The 22175-nt window shown below is 34.8% G+C and overlaps 1 protein-coding gene across 1 annotated transcript in view; it reads right to left on the reverse strand.

Annotated features, from left to right (window-relative positions):
* The window catches only part of MNS1 (meiosis specific nuclear structural 1), a 50546-nt gene that overhangs the window by 20314 nt on the left and 8057 nt on the right, over nucleotides 1-22175 (reverse strand). Inside the window, exons 3-4 of the mRNA XM_008072803.2 lie at nucleotides 18730-18857; nucleotides 2156-2258 (exon numbers count right to left, since the gene is read on the reverse strand). Of these exons, the coding sequence (XP_008070994.1) occupies nucleotides 2156-2258; nucleotides 18730-18857 (231 nt within the window). The remainder of the gene's footprint in view (nucleotides 1-2155; nucleotides 2259-18729; nucleotides 18858-22175) is intronic.

A 22175-nucleotide genomic window follows, 5' to 3' on the forward strand; every position in this document is an offset into this window, starting at 1 on the left:
TAGCCAGGCATGGTAGTGTGTGCCTGTAGTTCCAGCTACTTGGAAGACTGAGGTGGAAGGATCGCCAGAGCCCAGCAAGTTGAGGCTGCGGTGGCCGGGAGTGTGCCACTGTACTCCAGTCTGGGTGACGGAGTGAGACTCCAACTCAAAAAAAAAAGTAAATAAAATTTTAAGTTATTACTGTTTTAACTGCCAAAGTAGTAGTCATTTTTTCCTGCTATTTATAAGTTGCTCTAGTTAGGCAATGTACATAGTTCTTAGCTTCATTGTTTATCAGCTGCTATTTAGAATAAAGATGGTGTTATCTCTTTCTTATACAGGTCTACTATTAAATGGTTCTGAATAATTCTTACGTTTCTCCTAGCCTAAACTTTCTTTTCTGTCATTGGTCCTTAAAGTTCCCCTCATTTTTTTTTAAGATTGGAAATATAGATTATTTAGAAAGTAAATTGAGAGAGAGAAAGAGAGAGATAGAAAGGAGATTCACCTCCCCAAGGTAGGGGCCAAAGTTCACCTCATTTTTAAAAGACTCTTGGTAATAACTTTACCTTAAAAGAGTCACATATGTTACTGTGCCTGTTTTCTGCAGTTTTTAATTAACTTACTGAAGACCATTCCCACTGAGTTAGAGACAATCTTTCTTCTTAGGTGGGTTTAACCCCTTGTTTATTTTGAGCATTTTTAAATCACTTAACAAAATATGTTTTAAATTACATATATTGGGCAATTTAAAAAAGTACCCTTTACCTTTATGATCACATCCCAAATGATAGAATGGTTAGCAGCATCAAACATAAAGATTAAAATATGAATGCTAAATAGTATACCTGATATAACTGATGCCTTTAACATACACTCTGTTAATATGACTGGCCAAAAGTTTTTCTCTAATTATCTTTTTTGAACATATTGTACTAAGTTCTTTATTGAAAAATAAGATGACAAAAACTGGTATAGATTACCATACACTTACAGAAATACAATGTTCTCATTTTACGGATAAAGAAAACTAAAGCTCAGAGAGAGCCAAAACTACTACCTCCAAATCCTGACACCCAGTCAAGTCCTAGGAGTATTCGGCTTGAATTTTGTGGATCAATTTTTTATTTAGAAAATAGCAGCAATTCTCTTAGGAGTCAAATTAGAATGTCTACAACTGCCTTGAATATCCTCAACTATCAGGATAATTAAAACTAGTATATTGTGTTCTATTTTATTTTTCAAAGGATAGAAACTATATGGCTTTGGAAAGTCTCCTCACCTTCTCCTACCCCTGCAGGCTATAAGGCAGGCTATCATTGTTAACAGCATGCTGTTTAAGCCTCCAGACATATTCTATACTAACAAATGTACACACACAGGTGCCACTTATGACCAGCATGTATTCTTAATTGGTGCCCATATGGCAGTTCACTAGTTAAGTATTTTGATACCACCCCACAACTGTATGTGTGTAAAAAATGTTTATGTTGATATATACAATACATAAATGTATATACAATTCCCACACAATTGTCTGACCTTTCTATGTTATGAGAGCTCAAACGATGATGTATACCTTGACTTTAACTGTTATCTCAATAAGCTCTATTTTATACTTATACTGTATTAACACTATTGGTGAGTATGCCCGAGACTCCTTTGCCCCAAGAGTAATTCTTGCCCTGAACTACTTTAGTAGCATGTCAAGAATTAGAAAAGGGAATAAAAATAGAAAGAAACATAAGAAAAAGAGATGGCTTTTATAAAACAGAAATGTTTCCTACATAAAACTGTGCCTAGTTAACTTTTTAAAACATTTAAAAAATAAAACATTTAATAACATTCTAAAATAAATTTATGCTAACAATTGGTACTATACTAATCTGTCACAGAATCAGAGACTATAAAGAATGCTGGGAGTTACTGAATATAGTTATTTCTTCTAAGCAGCAAACTGTGCGTCTGAAAGGCTCTAATAGTACATTAATTTTAAACAAGTTTCCAAATGAAGTCAACCAAGATTTTCTATGTCTTAAGTATCTGAAAAATATGAAAGTATTTGAGAAGTCTAGCTATGTAACTTTTTTGTAGAATGTAACAATTTTTAAAAGAACTGGTCTATTTTTAATTTTCTAAATGAAGCTAAAAACATAATGACCAGAAACATAATTACCATTTGCTCATATTTCATGACATCCTTTTCAGCAATTTGAGCTGCCCTTTCTTTATTCATGTAAGCTGCTTTTAATTTCTTCTCCAATTCTCTGAGCTCAATGCTGTTAAAAAAAAAAAAAAAGACAAATTTAAATTTGAGGGCCATGAGAGAATTAAGCCTCACAGAAAATGAGTGACTGCACTTTTAATTTTCTTTTTTAAAATTTATTTATTTTTGAGTCAGGGTCTCACTCTGTCACCAAGGCTGGAGTGCAGTGGCACGATCACAGCTCACTGCAGCCTTTACTTCCTGGGCACAGGTAATCTTTCCTGCTCAGCCTCCCAACTAACTGGGACTATAGGTATATGCCACCACACCCATCTTTTTGTTGTTGTTGTTGTTGTTGAAACAAGGTTTCACTATGTTGCCCAGGCTGGTCTTGAACTCATGGGCTCAACTGATCCTCTTGTCTTGGCCTCCTAAAGTGCTGAGATTACAGGTGTGGGCTACCATGCCTGACCTTAGGGCATTAGGGCTTACATTTCCTGGTTAAGAAGGGCAGCCCTAGTTTATTACATTCATTTATTTGTTTATCCTGCGCCAATACCACACCATCTCAACTACTGTAGATTATATCTAGGAGAAGTCTCTAATTTTGGTCGTCTTAAAAACTGTCTTAGCCATTCTTGGTACTTTGCGTTTCCATATACATTTTAGAATCAGCTTGTCAAACTTCATAATAACAAAACTTGCTGTGATTGTACTGAATTAATAAATCAACTTAGAGTACACTGACATCTATACATTGAGTCTTAAATTCAGTAAACACGGTATATCCTTCCAATTATTTAGGTTTTTAAAAAGTCTATCAATAATGGTATATATTTGTGTTTTGTTTTTGGCATTACTTTTTTATGTTCTTACAGGATAATCATTTTTTCAAGTTTCATTTTCTAATGGTTGATTTACAGAAATATAGTTAATGGTTATCTATTGACTTTATACCCAACAACACTGCTAAATTTACTTACTCTTATTTACCTGTGGATTATTTTGGATTTTCTATACAATCAAGTAATCTGTGAGTAATGAAAGTTTTATTCCTTTATTGCCAATCCTAGCATCTTTTTTCTTTAAATTTTATTTTTAAAATGTGGGATACAATTCAGGGTTAGGTATACAAATAGTCATTATACAGGTAAAGTTTGGGCCTCACTTTAGTGCCCACTTCACCTGGTTTGAGAAAAGGTACCCTTATCGATGAAGTGTGCCCCCACCCCCACCCCCTGGCAGTTTCCCACTACTGCCAATCCCTTTCTTATAGTATTATAATTTTCTAATTGTTCAGGGTCCACTTATGAGTGACAATATATGGTACTCAGTTCTTTGTTTCTGTGATAGATCACTGAGTATCATAGACTTCAAATCCATCTAAGTTGCTGCGAAGTTCATAATTTTGACCTTTTTTATGACTGTGTAATAATCCATCATGTATATGTACCACATTTTTTTTTTTTTTATTCAGTCTACTTTTGATGGACAGCATGACTGGTTTCATGTTTTTGCTATCGTGAACAGTGCTGCAATAACCATGCATGCGCAGGTATCTTTTTTATAGAATGATCTGAGTTCCTCCAGGTATATGCCCAGAAGGACTGCTGGGTTGTAGGGAAGGTCAATTTTTAGATCTTTTAGGGAATACCACACTGTTTTCCACAGAGGTTGTACTAGTTTACACTCCCACCAACAGTGTAGAAGTGTTCCCTTTTCCCCACATCCTCTCCAGCATCTGTTGTTTTTTGAGTTATTGATGATGGCCATCCTGACTTGAGTTAGGTGGTATCTCAATGTGGTTTTAATTTGCATTTCTTTGATGACTAGTAAGGCTCAGCATTTTTTCATGTATCTGTTGGATGCTCGTATGTTCTTCTTTTAAGAAATGACTATTCATATCTTTTGCCCACTTTGTAATGGGGCCTTTTTTTCTTTTTAGCACGTTTAAGTTCATTATAGATCCTAGATGTTAGGCCTCTGTCAGATATATACAGTTGGCAAATATTTTTTCCCAGTCTGTGGGCTGTCTCACTACTCTCTTGATGGTTTTGGCTTTGCAGAAGCTTTTAGGTTTGATGAGGTCCCACTTGAATATCCTATCTTTTATGGCATAGGCATTTGAGGTTTTGATCAGGAATTGGTTGCTAGTCCAATTTCCATTAGGATGTCCCCTGCATTTTCTAAGATTCTTATAGTTTGAGGTTTGATGTTTAGGTCTTTGAATCATTTAGAGTTGATTTTTGCCCTTCTTGATAAAAACTCTTGAACACCTAGGCATAGAGGGAACATACCTCAAAATAGTACAAGTCATCTACAGTAAACCCACAGCCAATATATTGCTAAATGAACCAAAATTGGACGCATTTTCCCTGAAAACTGGAACAAGATAAGGCTGCCCTCTTTCATCCCTCCTTTTCAACACAGTGTTGGATGTCCTAGCTAGAACAATCAGACAAGAGAAGGAAATCAGGGATATCCAAATAGGAAAAGAGGAAGTCAAGTTATCCCTCTTTGCTGACAATATAATCCTATACCTCAAAAATCCAGGAGAATCTGTCAAAAACCCTCTTGCACTGATAAAGAACTTTGGAAAAGTCTCAGGGTACAAAATCAACATGCAAAAGACCGTTGCATTCTTATACACCAACAACAAAACAGGCAGAGAACCAAATAAAAAGCACAATCCCATTCACAATTGCCACACACACACAAAAAGAAATACGTTGGCATTTTCCTAATCAGAGAAGTGAAAGACCTTTACAATGAAAACTACAAAACACTGCTCAGTGAAATCAAAGATGACACAAACAAATGGAAAAATATTCTATGCTCATGGATTGGAAGAATCAACATTGTTAAGATGTCCATCCTACCCAAGGCAATCTACAGATTTAACACAATACCCATTAAAATTACCAGCATTATTGTTCTCAGATCTGGAAACAATACAGAAATTCATATGGAAACAAAAAAGAGCACGAATAGCCAAAACAATCCTCAGCAAAAGAAACAAAGTGGGAGGTATCAGACTTTCAGACTTTAAACTTTACTATAAGGCTACAATAATCAAAACAGCCTGGTATTGGTACAAGAACAGGCATACAGATCAATGGAACAGGATAGAGATTCTGGAAGCAAAACCTCAGTTTCTCAACCAACTCATCTTCGACAAAGCCTCCACTAAACAAACACTGGGGAGAGGAGAATTTATTCAGTAAATGGTGCTGGGAAAACTGGCTGACCACATGCAGAAGATTAAAACAAGACCCCTACCTATCACAATACACAAAAATCAACTCTAAATGGATCAAAGACTTAAATGTAAAATCTAGCATCTATTATTGCAATAGTTAGTATGTCTAATACAATGATGGATAGAAGCCATTATAGCACATATCCCTGTCTTTTTCTCAGCATAAGAGGAAAAGTGTTTAACATTGTTGTCATTAAGTATGATGTTGCTGTAAATTCCCTATTATTCCTAGTTTACTACACTTTTTAAAAATCAGAGTCATTATTTTTATCAACTGGCTTCCTTTTTGTTCATATTAACTCTGTTAACAGGATGAAGTACATTTACTGAGTGTTTAAATGTTAAATCAATCTAGCATCCTAGAATAAATTAAATTTAGCTTAGGATGTATTATCTTTCTTATATACCACTGGATTTGATATTAACTAATATTATATCTTTGATTATAACAGTTAAATTCATGAGAAAAATTAGTCTATATTTTTCTCATAATATCCTACTTAGGTACTAGTCTGCTTAAAATAGAAGCGCTCCCTCTTTTTCTGCTCTGCTCTTTTTGTTAATTATTTCTGAAAGTTTGAGAAAATTTTCCTTGCCCTGTAGGTGTCTTTGTGGAGAAGGTTTAAATTATAGATGCAATATCTGTAAAAGTTATAAGTTTCTATTTCTTCTTGTGCCAGTTTGGTATAAAGTGCTAGGAATTTATCTATTTCATCTAAAATTTCTAATTTAAAGTTGTTCATCATATCCTACTATTATCTATTAAATATCTGTATGATCTATAGTGATAAGTCATTATCTATTCCTAAAACTGGTTGTTTATGCATTCTCTTTTACTCTTTTTTATTCTTGCCAGAGGGTTATAATTTTATTAGCCTCTTAAAGGCACAATTCTTGGCTTTTTTTACTTTATGTTTATTTTCAAACTCACTCATTTCTGCTCTTATCTGTATTATTGCCTTCCTCCTACATTGTTTTTGTAATCATTCTAAATGAGAATTTGGTGTTTGTTTTCTAATAGTTCCAGATGAAGTCTTCCTTTCAGTATTTCAGATTTCCTATTTCTAACTACTCTTGAGTAACAGTCTTAGCTACATTCCACAAATATTTTTTTAATTCTGTAACTTTTTTAGTGTGGTAAATATATATAACAAAAAGTTGCCATTTTAATAATTTTCAAGTGTACAATTCAGTGGCATTAATTACATTCACAATATTCTGCAACCATCAACACTATTTCTTGAACTCCTAAGTTCAAGTGATTCTCCAGCCTCAGCTTCCCAAACTGCTGGGATTACAGGTGTGAGCCACCATCACTAGAATTTCTAAAATGTTTTCATCCCCTCAAACAGATGCTGTTCCCGTTAGGCAATAACTCCCCATTCCTCCGTCTCCCTAACCCCTGGTAATTCCTAATCTACTTTTTGTCTCTATAAATTTGCCTATTCCAGATAGTTCACATAGGTGGAATTATAAAATATTTGTCTTTTTGTGTCTCACTTACTTCACTTAGCAGAATGTGTTCAAGACTCACTCACATTATAGCAGGTAGCAGAACTTCTTTCCTTTTTGTAATTGAAAGATATCTCACTGTGTGTATATACTACATTTTGTTTATCCACTCATCTATTGATGGGTACTCAGGTTGTTTCAACCTTTTAGCTACTGTAAATAATGCTGCACTGAACACCGGCATATAAATATCCATTTGAGTCCAGGTATTCAATTCTTTTATATGTATACCTAGGACTGGAATTGCAGTGTCATATAGTAATTCTATGTTTAACTTTTTCCCACAGCACTTATATCATTTTACATTACTACTCACAATGTCTAATGGTTCCAATTTTTCCACTTTCTTGCTAACACCTGTTATTTTCCACGGTATTTATAAAACTAGCCTGTTCAGTTATTAACAGTTTCTTGTTGTGGTTTTGACTTGCATTTTCCAACAAATAATGTTGAGTATGTTGTTGTGTGCTTGGTGTCAATTGTATAACATCTTCTTTGAAGAAATGTTTATTTAAGTTATTTGCCCATTTTTCAAAAAATTTTTATTTTAATGGCTTTAGGGTACAGATGATTTTTAGTTACATGGATGCATTGTATCAAGGCAAAGAATTCTGGGCTTTAGGTGTCCCCTCCACCCTCACCTGTGCACATTGTACCTGATAGGTACAATTCTTCCCAACCTCTCTCATACCTTCCCCTTCTGAGTCTTCAGTGTCCATTATGCTGTTCTCTATGCCTTTGCAGGTCCTTAGTTTACCTCCCACTTATAAGTGAGAGCATGTGGTGTTTGGTTTTCTGTTCCTGTGTTACTTCACTTAGGATGATGGTCTCCAATTCCATTCAAGTTGCTTCAAGACATTATTTCACTCCTCTTCGTGGCTGAATAGTATTCCATTACACACACACACACACACACACACACACACAACTACATTTTCATTATCCACTGATCAGTTGATGGACATTTAGGTTGATTCCACATCTTTGCAACTGTTAATTGTGCTGTGATGAACGTACAAGTGCAGGTGTCAAAAAGACTTCAATAATCTGTGTTCCTTTGGGAAGATACCAAGTGGGATTGATGGATCAAATGGTAGATCTACTTTTAGTTCTTTGAGAAATCTCCATACCAATTCCCATAGAGGTTATACTAGTTTACACTCCCACCAACAGTGCACAAGCATTCCCTCCTCACCACATCCATGCCAACATCTAGTGTTTTTAAAAATTTTTTAATAAGTTATTTGTTCATTTCTTAATTGTCAAATTTTAGGAGTTCATTATATATTCTGGATATTAAATCCTTATTGGAGCTACAATTTGTTATTCTGTCCTAAATGAGTTCTGAGCAAGATGAAACAGATGAGTGCCTTGTGTCAGCTCTTCAAGTAGCCTCAAAGTGTAGGTTACAAAAGACATACACAGCAACTTGTGAACAGGGTCTAATGCTCCTCCTGAACCAGAGACTAGCGTCCCACATTGGGAACACTGCCTCTGAGCTGGGAAGGGATGAGGCAAGAGCAAGTGAAAACACCATAAAACTTTTCTATCACTTTTAGGTTGCCTTTTCTTGATTCAGCATTTGCTAGGTTGTTATAAGCCTTTGGGGAGTGTCCAGAGTTCTTATGAGGTTGGTTCTGACAGTTGGTTCTGACAAGTTTCTGCTTGTTGTCTGATGTTTCTGGTAGGGAAAATGAGTGGGGAGAGACAGGAGCTGGGAGCTGTCCACTGTACTATTTGGCAAATGTCATGTCAATGCTATAGCTTTTACTATGTGACATTTTCATCATTCTTCAGTTAAAAATGCTTTCTAATTTCAATTTTGATCATATACAGTCCCTGATATATACTGGTTCAGCTTATGATTTTCAGCTTTATAGTGCTGTGAAAGCCATACACATTCAGTACATTCCTCAATGTACAATGGGATTAAGTCTGGAAACCTGTCGTAAATTGAAAATATAATACGGGCTTATCAGGATATAACTCCATTGTTAGTCAAAGTGCATCTGTACTTTTTAACCCAAGAGTAATTCAGAAATACATTTTTAAATAAACATACAGAGCTAGCCTAGTTTTTTTTTTGTTACTGACACTAACTACTGTTTAATTCCACTAAGGCCAGAGAAAATACTGAGTATAAATTAATTCCTTTGACAATCTATTGATGCTTTTATTCTGATACAATGTATCTATTTTGGTAAATGATTCAAATACGTTAACTGTGACTAATATAACTGGGTAAAAATTTATAAACTTAGTATTTGATTTCTATTTGTCCTCCCTATTTTCTCTCCTTTTTGCTTCTGAGTGGGGGTTCCCAAGATCACCCCCAGCTTACATGATTCACTAGGAGGACCTGTAGGACTCAGCATATAGCCATACTCATGGCTATGATTTACTACAAGGAAAAGACACAGAGCAAAACTGGCAAAGGAAAAAAGCTTATGGAGTGAAACTGGGAGGAAACTAGGTACAATTTTCCAAAAGGTCTCTCCCAGTGGAGTCACAGATGACACACTTAATCCCTCCAGCAATGAGTTGTGACATGTGAGAAATATTGTCTATCAGGGAAGCTCATTAGAGACCCAGTGCCTAGGGGTTTTTTTTGGGGGGGGGGTTGATGTTTTTATTTTAAAGATGTGGGGTATAATTCAGGATTAGGTATACAAGTGTTCATTGCACCTCCCTTTGATCCCCACTTTGCCTGGTTTGAAATCAGGTACCCCTATTAATTATGTTATGTGCCCCCTACCCTCCCCTGACAGGTTCTGGCTACTGCCAATCCTTTCTTATTGTATTATGGTAAATGTTCAGGGTCCACTTATGAGTGAGAACATGTGGTACTCAGTTCTTTGTTTCTGTGATGGGAGATAGCCCACAGAATGAGAAAAAATACTTGCCAACTGCATATCTGACAAAGGCCTAACATCCAGGATCTACAAGAACTCAAACATGCTGAAACGGAAAACAACAAGCAGCCCCATTAAAAAGTAGACAAAAGACATGAATAGATACTTCTCAAAAGAAGACATATGGGCAGCCAACAGACACATGAAAAATGCTCAGACTCACTAATCATCAGAGAAATGCAAATCAAAACCTCATTGAGATACCATCTAACGCCAGTAAAAATGACCATCATTTATAAAACAAAAAACAACAGATGCTGGCAACGATGCAGACAAAAGGAAATGCCCAGGGTTTTTATTGAAGCTGGTCACCGAGGCACCCTCTGCCTAACATGTACCAAAATTCCAGACTCCCAAAAGGAAAACAAGTTTCAAAATAAATCATATTGTTTTCATAAACAGTTTAGGCACAATAAGTCACTCTTAGCCATTAAGTTTCTAGTTGCCAGCCAAGGACCAAATGTACAAGCAGGACTTTCTAATAACAGGAGTCTCAAACCTGCTATGCGAAATCTTTTTTGCACAGCCTCTTTTTGGAATCATTATTACCTATTACCACATTTCTCCTCTATTGATTTGTCAATTATATATTATTTTCCAAATTTTTATTATAGAGATTATAGCATGTTTCTTTGTTTCAAGTCTAATACATGCATCCATTATTTACTAGACAACGAAAGATTCTTGACTTTAACATCATTTATTTACTTCCTATCTCACTTTTGTTATATTTTTCAACTCTTTTTTTTTAGGGCAACATAACAATTTATTGTGTGGACAGCAAATGTTAATACTTTATAAACAATTTTGTTCATTAAAACAAGTGAATTTACATAGTCTAAATAAACCTTCAAATTTCACTGTATGCTCACTAGCAAAAACAGATTACAAACACTCAAGAATTTCTGTTCTCTGATAGTGAGATATATGTTTGAACAGCTTTCTTCAGTTTTCAAACTGAATCTGATTATTTACTAAACATAAACTTACAATACATACATTTTAAGTGAGTAATTATCTTTCCTCTGATGTCTATGAAAATATTTCCTTATATCAAATTACACTTATGGCTTGTAAGTATTGATACTATGAAGATGCATCAAGATATTAATGGTCTGGCCTCATTTTCTCATTTATATGTAAGTAGTAAGACACATGATTTCTAAAACTCTCAATGATTTTTTTGTCATTTATTTCCGTGGAAAAATATGTTATCCTGAGCACTCACCTCTTGCCAAACTTATAATGCTCAATGTAAGCCACGAAAAGCCTCTTCATTTTGATCTTTTAAAGGAGATTACATATCAAGGTTCTTCATCCTCCATGAAGAACATGAAATGACTGCTGGTGACCTACTATACTTGGTATACATACGAACATCTATATTTAGGGATTCCCTATAGATGGGCAAAATGGGGTAAACCTTTTCACTGTTATTCTATGTTTTCTCAAAATCAGAGAATTTATACTTTAAATTTTCAGTATCTGTAATGACTGAAAAATCATATATCAAGTCATAAACTATATAGACATGGTAAGAAATTTACAGATGTAAAGAGTACCATTATCTTTACTTAAACCACAGATCATTTGAATGTACAAATGTAAAAATGTGTAAAGACATTAACCAGCAAAAACTTTATTTGACATTAGACTCTGTATTGGAAAGAATCTACACTTTAAAGAATGTGGACTGGCCTTTGTTCAAAATATTCGCCAATGGGAACACTAGAGTATTCAGACTGAGAACTTTTCAGATGCAATTTATATAAAAACTTATTTACTGAAAAGTCAAGTTGAAATAAATATCAGATATTGAATGGCATTAGAAGATAGTTGTTGTTTTGAGGAAAGCATAAGTATATTCCCTGTATAGTTTTGGTTGTGCATTGGCAGAATTTGAGGATATTTTGAAAAGCAAACAATACTGATGTAATTCAGTTCACATGATGCTAAGCCTTCATTCGTCGTGTTTATGTAAAAGCATGGGGTCAGTTATTGATACGTTAGAGATATTTTTCAACTCTAAACTTTGAAATCCCAAAATACATTGTAATAAATGTTTTATACATTTAAATTTCACCTAAACTTACTACACATTCACCTCCTGCAGTTCTGAAATTAAGCTTGGGATCATTTTTCTTCTTCTACCTAAATAACAAGTGCTAGTATTTCCTTTAATGCAGGATTATTGGTGATCAATCTTCTGTTTTTGTTTGCCTGCTAATGTTATTTTATGCTTATTTTTTAATCCCTCATCTATTTTATGAATTAACAGCTTGATGAGTTCTGAACATAATGGTATTGGCATCAGCAAGGTAAGGTGATAGCATGAATAGGGAAAGACTGTCTCTGTCTCTTTTCTGAGCTGGTTTTTGCTGAATTTAAGTATAAATTGTATATGAGGTACTTGTTTTTGCTTTCAAAAAGGCACGTGTTGACTATGTAATAAATATATTTAATTAATTGTGCAATTAATTATAATTATTAATTGATTGGTACCATAATTTAAAATAGGATTCCCAACTCTGGTTAAAAACAGCAATAAAATTAAATTTTCTTGTTAGGTATTTTATTAGATTACAAAATTATGTGTTCAAAAATCAATTAATAAGAGTCTCATGATTTCTGAACTCAAACAAATATTTTCAAAATAAAATTTTTGAGATTTTTGAGATTTTAAAAATTTACTCTGCACTTAAAAATTAAAGAGTCTAATCTTAATATAGATGACTTTTAATTACCAAGGATACATTGTAAGCACCACACCAAACAGTTCCCTGAATTTAGACTGGCCAATTTGAAATGAGTACACTGATTTGAAAAATGGTCCACTTATACAAGTTAGTCAAAATTTTAGCATGGCTTATATAAAATTTTAAAACTCTTGGCAATCTTGACACTGCTGAGAGGCAGCACACTCTATCTGAGAGTACTCAACTGAATGACTTTTGCTTTAAGTTTGGAGAAAATGTTCAGAAAGTATAGAATTCTGAGTAAGCTATAATTTTCTTACAATCTTTAAGTACTCTATCTTCTACTTTCTACTGTTCCTATTCAATTTTAAGTCATATTTATTGTTGCTTCTTTGAAGGTACTAGTCTCTTTTGTCTGGCTACTTTTATTGTTTTTATGATTTTCTGTATTACTGGATTTCAAAAGTTTGAGAAGGATGGGTATAGGAATAGTTTTCATTATTTAACGTGTTTTAATCTATGGCTTTATGTCTTTTATTATTTTGGAAATTTTCTAGTAACTCTTTATACAATGTTCTGTATCATTTTTGTTCACCTCTACTACAAGGACTAAAATTATATACCTGTTAGAACTTTCCGTCCTAGCTTCTATCTCTTTCAAGTTCTCATCTGCATTTTTCTATTCTTTTGTCTCTCTACCCTTTATTCTGGATATTATTCTCCACTAACCTTTTCACAAGTTATCCCTCTATGTCTACCTAATAGAATGTGTCAAATTCCATATTATTGAAATAAAACATACACTAACTTGCACAAGTCTTAAATGTACAGCCTGTAGAGTGCTATTGAATACATTGCCATATGCAGATTGGCCAAGCTCTGCTTCACTTAACTCTCAACTGTACTTCTGGAATCAGCAGAAACTGCCAGAGGAAATGCAGCTACAGATGCTGGGTTACCATTCTGGTTTCCTTCTTCTCCCAGATCTTAATTTTACATGGTCTCCGGACTTTCTGTTCTCAGAGGGAACATTTCTCTGAATCACCTAGTCTGCAATTGTGAAAAGTTCTTTTAATTCCTACTATAAGTGAAATAGAATAAGACATAATGGACTATTTATTTCATCTTCAGATGATATAAAACCATAAATGACAGCTAAAGGTGACTAGAAAATTGGGGTCTCAAAAGACAGTTTAAGACTAGAACAAAGCTAACATCACACTGATACCCAAACTGGGTAAAGATCCAACAAAAAAAGAGAATTAAAAGCCAATATCCCTAATGGACATAGGTGCAAAAATTCTCACCTTTTATCACAGTACTTTGGGAGGCCAAGGTGAGAGGATTGTTTGAGCCTGGGGGTTTGAGACCAGCCTGGGCAACTTGATGAGGCCTTGCCTCTACAATAAATCAAGAAAAATTAGCCAGGCATGCTAGTGCATGCCAGTAGGTAATTCTAGCTACTCGGAAGGCTGAGGTGGAAGGATCACCTGAGCCCAGCAGGTCAAGGCTGCGGTAGCCGTGAGCGTGCAACTGCACTCCAGCGTGGGTGACAGAGTGAGACTCCGATAAAAAAAAAAAATTCTCAACAAGATTCTAGCAAATCAGATCCAACAACACATCTCAAAAATCATAAACCATGACCATCAAGTAGGCTTCATCCCCAGGATGCAGGGCTGGTTCAACATCCACAAGGTCATCAATGTAATTAAATACATCAACAGATGTCACAACAAGAACTACATGATATCATTAGATGCAGAAAAAGCTTTTGATAAAATCCAGCTCCCCTTCTTGATAAAAACCCTCAAACACCTAGGCATAGAAGGAACATACCTCAAAATAGTAATCACCATCTACGAGAAACCCACAGCCAGCATATTGCTAAACAAACAGAAACTGGAAACATTTTCCCTGAAAACCGGAACAAGGCAAGGGTGCCTATTCTCACCCCTCCTGTTCAACATTGTGTTGGAAGTCCTAGCAAAAGCAATTAGAAGAGAAGGAAATCAGGGGGATCTAAATAGAAAAGACGAAGTTAAGCTCTTTGCTGACAATATGATCCTATACCTCGAAAACCCAAGAGAATTTGTCAAAAATCTGCTTTCACTGATAAAGGACTTTGGCAAAGTCTCGGAGTACAAAATAAATATGCAAAAGACAGTTGTGTTCTTTTACACCAACAATAAGCAGGCAGAGAACCAAATAAAAAACACAATCCCATTCACAACAGCTACAAAACAAATGAACTACCTTGGCATCTTCCTAACCAAAACAGTAAAAGACCTTTACAACGAAAACTACAAAACACTGCCCAAAGAATATTCCATGCTCATGGATTGGAAGAATCAACATTGTTAAGATGTCCAAAGGCAATCTACAGATTCAACGCAATACCCATTAAATTACCAGCAGCATTCTTCTGAAACCTGGAAATGACAGTACAGAAATTCATATGTAAACATAAATGACCACGAATAGCCAAAACAATCCTCAGCAAAAGAAACAAAGCAGTAGGTTTCAAGCTTCCAGACTTTAAACTTTACTATAATGCTTAAATAATCAAAACAGCCTGATACTGATACAAGAAGAGGCATATGAACCAATGGAACAAGATAGAGATTCTGGAAGCAAAATCTCAATTTCTCAACCAATTCATCTTTAACACAACCTCCACCAACAACCACTGGGAGCAAGAGAACCTATTCAGTAAATGGTGCTGGGAAAACTAACTGACCACATGCAGAAGATTGAAACAGGACCCCTACCTATCACCATACACAAAAATCAATTCTAAATGGATCAAAGACCAAAACATAAAACCTCAAACTATAAGAACCTTAGAAAAATGCAGGAGACACCCTTATAGAATTGGAATAGGCAACCAATTCCTGATCAAAACTTCAAGTTCCTGTGCCATAAGAGATAAGCTGAACAAGTGGGACCTCATCAAACTTAAAAGCTTCTGCAAAGTCAAAGAAAGTGGCAAGAGAGTGGCACGACAGCCCATAGACTGGGAAAAAATATTTACCAACTCTGTATCTGACAAAGGCCTCACATCTAGGATCTATAAGGAACTCAAACATACTAAAAAAGAAAAAAACAAACATCCCCATTACAAAGTGGGCAAAAGATATGAACAGACATTTCTCAAAAGAAGAATATACAAGCAACCAACAGATACACAAAAAAATGGTCAGGCTCACTAGTCATCAAAGAAATGCAAATTAAAATCACACTGAGACTCCAGTCAGGATGGCCATCATCAATAACTCAAAAACAACAGATGCTAGAGAGGATGCGGCAAAAAGGGAACAGTTCTACACTGTTGGTCAGAGTGTAAACTACTACAACCTCTATGGAAAACAGTTTGGCGATAACTAAAAGTTCTAAAAATCAACCTTCCCTATGACCCCCCCAATCTCCCTTCTGGGAATATACCCGGAGGAACTCAAATCAATCTATGAAAAAGATACCTGCACACACATGTTTACTGCAGCATTATTCACAATAGCAAAAACATAGAACCAACTGTGCTGCCCATCGAAAGAGGACTGGATTTTTTTAAACGTGGTACAAATACACAATGGGATATTACACAGCCATAAAGAAGGATAAAATTATAAACTTTGTGGCAACTTGGATGGACTATAATACTGAGTGATCTTTCACAGAAACAAAGAACTGAGTACCACATGTTCTCATTCATAAGTGGTCCTTGAACAATTATCATGATACTATAAGAAAGGGTGTGGCAATAGTGGGAAACTGCAGGAGAGTGTGGGGGGTAGGATTAGCAGTAGTGGAAAACTGCCAGGAGAGGGGAAGCATACCTCATTAACAAGGGTACCTGCATAATGAACATTTGTACACCTAACCCTGAATTAACCCCACATCTTTAAAATTAAAAATTTTTTTAAAAAAATGGTACATAAACACAATGGAATATTATGCAGCCATAAAGAAGGACAAACAGGCTGAGGCGGAAGGATCGCCGGAGCCCAGCAGGTCGAGGCTGCGGTGGCCGGGAGCGGCCACTGCACTCCAGTCTGGGCAACAAAGTGAGACTCCAACTCAAAAAAAAAAGGACAAACATATGGATGTTGCAGCAACTTGGATGGATTTAGAGTCTATCATACTTAGCGATCTATCACAGAAATAAAGAACTGAGTACCACATGTTCTCACTCATAAGCAGACCCTGAACATTTACCATAATACTATAAGAAAGGGATTGGCAGTAGTGGGATACTGCCAGTTGGGGTGGGGAGAACACAACATCAATAAGGGTACCTGATCTCAAACCTGGTGAAGTGAGGACCAAAAGGAGGTCCAAACTTTACCTGTACGATGAGCACATATATACCTAACCCTGAACTGTGCCCCACAACTTTAAAATAAAAAATAAAAAAAGACCAGATAGAACAATATGCAGATTTTGAAAATAATTTAATTTTTTTCCTCTAAGGATCAGCAATCTCTTAGAGGATCTTATTAGAGTTGTGGGCCAAGAAAAATATATATGCATATATTTGCCAAACATACAAATATAGTTTAATGAAGTTCAAAACTCCTGAAGCTCATCCATGGTTCCTATAATATTCTACAGATGTCCTATTCAATTAAAATAAAATGTAACACTATCAAAGCAATTTCCAATATACTCAACTACTCAAGTACAGGATAAGCATTTACTTGGTCTGAGTTTTAATCAACAGTAAGAATGACATGGATTCCCCTATAAAGTAATTTAATCTTAGGTAGGATAAGAAACAGTAAGAATGACATGGATTCCCCTAAAAAGTAATTTAATCCTAGGCAGGATAAGAAACATTCTAGAGCAATGTCCTACCATTTGGAGTACTTAGCAGTCTATTCTGGAGTATTATACATAATACTCAACAACTATTAATATAATTGTGGGGGCAAGCCAGGTGCAGTGGCTCAAGCCTGTAATCCCAACAATTTAGGAGGCAGAGGCGAGAGGCTTGACTGAGCTCAGGAGTTCGAGACCAGCCTGCGTAACATGGATGAGACCTCATCTCTATAATAAATCAAAAAAACTGGCCCAGCGTGGTGGCACACGCCTGTAGTTCCAGCTACTTGGAAGGCTGAGGCAGAAGAATTGCCTGAGCCAAGCAGGTAAAGCCTGGAGTAGCCATAAGCATGCCACTGTACTCCAGCCTGGGCAATAGAGTGAGACTCTGACTCAAAAAAAAAAAAAAAAAAAAAAAAAAAAATTGTGGGGCAATATTTTGTTAAGGAATACTAATAATCTAAGCTATGTCTACAGAAGAAACCAGGATGGTGAAAAGCGTAAAGGATATTTTATTTACACAAGAAAACATTTAGTGGGTTCATATACAGATATATAAACCTGGTGAAGTGAGGACCAAAAGGAGGTCCAAACTTAACCTGTACGATGACCACATATATACCTAACCCTGAACTGTACCCCACATCTTTAAAATAAAAAATAAAAAAAGACTAGAACAATATGCAGATTTTGGCAATAATTTAATTTTTTTCCTCTAAGGATCAGCAATCCCTCAGAGAATCTTATTAGAGTTGTGGGCCAAGAAAAAAAAATATATGCATACATATGGCAAACATACAAATATAGTTTAATATATATATATATGAAAGGACATCCTAAAGAAGACAGATGCATGGAAGTTACAGGGAAATAAATAGAAAATATAAAATAATAGAGGGGAAATATTTATTTAATGCTACAGCTAAATGGAAATAAAAGTTCCTACTACAGTTATTAGTGGTGTTGGAACAGAGGCTCAACAATCATTTTCCAGAAATACTGCAGGAAATTTATGTAGGGATATAAAAATTAAACCAGCTTTCACCTAAAGTGAAAAGGACAGGGATTCTACAAGTCTATTTCTTATAAGAAGTCATTTTAAAATTTATATTTAAAGGAAAGAGTATAGGGGACTGATATTTATGTTTCACTGTAAATATTAACATTTCTATGAATACAACTTCTTTTCTCAAATGAATATTTATAGACTTTGATCAATATGTATTTCCAGGCAAAGTATTAACTAAGTGCAATGATATCAACAAAGAAATTTCACTTTCAGGTGCTAAGAATTACATAAAAATTTAAAGTTAAAGACTAAATGAATGAAATTTAGAGAAAACAGAGTACCTGTTTTCTCTTACTTGTTGCCTCATCTTTTCATCTTTTAGACTTTCATGTTTTAGTCTTGCCAATTCCATTGCCAGTTTTTTTTCTTGTTCAAGCTGAAGTTCCTTCAATCTCTTGTTTTCTTCTGCCTGAATGAAAAAGATAATTTTAGTTATTTGTCTTCTAGAATCAGAATTTTTTCATCAAAGTTGAATTTATTTTATAAAAGAATGCCTTAAGTGCAATGATCGACTATTTAGGTTTATTTTAAAATACAAAATACTATTTTAAAACATTTTATCATGCTAAATTTCAAATATCACTAATAGTAAGGAGAATATTAAAATACCTCCTCAGGTACCTACCACCTATCTTTTTAAAAACTGTCAACATTTTCCTATTTTTTTCTTTTCTTCGGCCTTCCATTTCACTTCCTTTTTTTATTCTTTGTGCTAGAGTATTTTAAAGCAAATCCTAGATATCATGTCATTTACCATGTAATTCAGTATGAATCTCTACCTGATCAGAATCTTTTTATATAACAATCATGCCGTTAATACGTCTAATTAACAGTAATTCCCTAGTAACGTCTAATACTGTGTCCATAGTCCAGTTTCCCCAATTGTCTCAAAGATGCTTTTTTCTAGTTGGAGTTTCAAATCAATATCCAAACAAGGGCCACATATTGCATGTGATTATTATTTTTTAAAGTCTCCCTTATATTCTGTAACAGTCACCCCTCTACATACACATTTTTTTCTTTGAGTCACTAATTTGTTGTAGAAATTAGGACATATATCCCATAGAACATTCCACATTCTGCATCTGACTGAATGCTTTCTCAGGATATTACTTAACTTGTTTCTCTTTTATATTTCCAGTAAAATGGCAGAAAGATCTAGAGGCCTGATTAAATTCTGTATTTAAAAAAAACACAGGAAGAAATATTTGTTCAACATTATTAGACATCAGGAAATGCAAATTAAAATTATAATGAGATATCACTACATACCTACAGGAATGGCTAAAATAAAGAGTAATGGTGACAGAGACCACATCACTCATGCATTGCTAGGTGGGACTGTAAAATGGCACAGCCACTCTGAAACCAGTTTGGTAGTTTGTTATAAAGCTAACATGCAATTACCAGATAACTCAACAATTATGCTCTTAAGCATTTATCCAAGGAAAATGAAAACTTATGTTTTTATTTAAAAACCTGTACACAAATGTTTACAGATTTATTCATAATAGCCAATACTGAAAATACCCCAGACTTTCATCATGTGAATGGTCAAATAAACTGTAGTATATCCAAACTATGGAATACAATAAAAAGGAATGAAGCATTAAAAACACGAGCAACAACTTGGATAAATCTCCAGGAATAAAGCTAAGCAAAAAAAAGCTAATCCCAAAAGGTTACATACTATTTGATGCAGTTTATATAACATTCTTGGAACATGCTCTTTTTAAATATGTGAGTTATAATTCACACAGCATAACATTCACCTTCCACAAGTCACAACTCAGTGATTTTGTATATTCACAATTTTGTGCAACCATCACCACTCTCTAGTTCCAGAAATATAAAAAAATAATATTTTTTTGGAGTTTTGAATTGACCATAAAATTGAGCAAAAGCCCAGCGTTGCCATTATAACCCATCCTCACACATGTGCAGCCTCTCCTATGACCAACCTTCCCCATGAATGGTACATTTATTACAATAAATAGACCTACAATTACATCACATAAACTTACACATCATCACCCAAAGTCCATAGTTTATTTCAAGGTTCACTTTTGATGCACATTCTATGGGTTTTAACAAATGCACGATAGTATCACACAGAATCATTTCACTGCCCTAAAAATCCTCTGTGCTTTGCCTTTTCAATCCTCCCTCTGGCAACCCCTGGAAACCACTGATCTGTTTTCCATGTTTACCTTTCCCAGAATGTCATGTAGTTGAAATGATATAGGATGTAGTCTTTTTGGAGTAGCTGCTTTACTTAGTAATATGCTTTTAAGGTTCTTCTATATCTTTTCATGTTTGATAGCTCATTTCATTTTAGCATTGAATAATATTGTTGTCTGAATGTACCATAGTTTGTTTAAAGCCGCTATATATTATAAACATTTGTGTTACTGCAGCTTTATAGGTGCCATATATTATGAATATTATAGACTTTATATATACTATAGATATATATAGTTGATTGCGTTTGTGTGTGTGTGTGCGTGTGAGTGGAATGCTATATATAGCACATCTATGTGCACGTTTTTGTGTGGACATAAAACTTCAATGTTCCAGATACTGACATCACTCCAAAAGAAACCTATACCCATTAGCAGTCACTTATCATTCTTTTCATCTTCCCTCCTATCCCCTGGTACACACTAATCTACTTTCTGTCTCTATGGATTTGCCTAATGTAGATATTTCATACAAATGAAATATCTAGCCTTTCTTTGTGACTGGCTTTTTCACTTAGCATAATGTTTTCAAGGTTCATCCATGTTGTAGCACGTATCATTAATCAATTCTGGCTGTATAATATTCCATTGTACAGATATATTTGTTTATCTATTCATCAGCTGATTGGCATTCATGTATAAGTTTTGGTGTGGACATTTGTTTTCAGTTCTCTTGGGCATATTTTTAGGAGAACTACAGAGTAATATAGTATTTACGTTCAGCTTTTTGAAGAACTATCAAAGCGTTTTCTATAGCCACTGTACCATCTTACATTTCCACCAGCAATGTACCAGAGTTCTACATTCTCCAGATCTTTGCCAACACTTATTTTGTTTTTGTTGTTGTTATAGCAATTCTCCTGGGTCTGAGGTGGTATCTCATTGTCGTTTTGATTTTCACTTCCCTAATAACTAATGATACTGATGATCTTCTTTGTGCTTACTGCTCATTTTATATCTTCTTTGGAGAAATAGCTATTGAAATCCTTAGAGTTTCTTTTGGGAGGTGTTTTTTATTGTTGAGTGGTATATATAATATTTTTGAAATGACAAAATTATAGGTATAAAAAAACAGATGAGTAGTTACCTGGGTTAGGAATGGGACAGGGGTAGGCAGGAAAGAGACGAATATATTTTAAAAGGGCAAAAGGTGGTCATAGAACTGTTCTTTATCTTGACTGTGTCTTATATACAAGTCTACATATGTGATAAACTGTATAGAACTAAGTATAGTTAAGTATGTGATAAATTGTATAGACACACACACACAAATGAGCATTAGTAAAATGAGAAATCTATGACTGATAGATTTAATCACATCAATGTCTTGTTTGTGATACTGTACTACAGTTTTGCAAGATATTGCCATTGGGAGACATGGATATAGAGTATATAGGATCACTCTGTGTTACTTCTTACAAATGCATATGAATCTACACTTATCTCAAATAAATTTCTTACTTAAAAAAAGCAATAGCAAGTGCTGG

The sequence above is a fragment of the Carlito syrichta genome, unplaced genomic scaffold, assembly GCF_000164805.1.
Source record: "Carlito syrichta isolate Samal-C Ts95f unplaced genomic scaffold, Tarsius_syrichta-2.0.1 Scaffold315426, whole genome shotgun sequence".
NCBI lineage: Eukaryota > Metazoa > Chordata > Mammalia > Primates > Tarsiidae > Carlito > Carlito syrichta.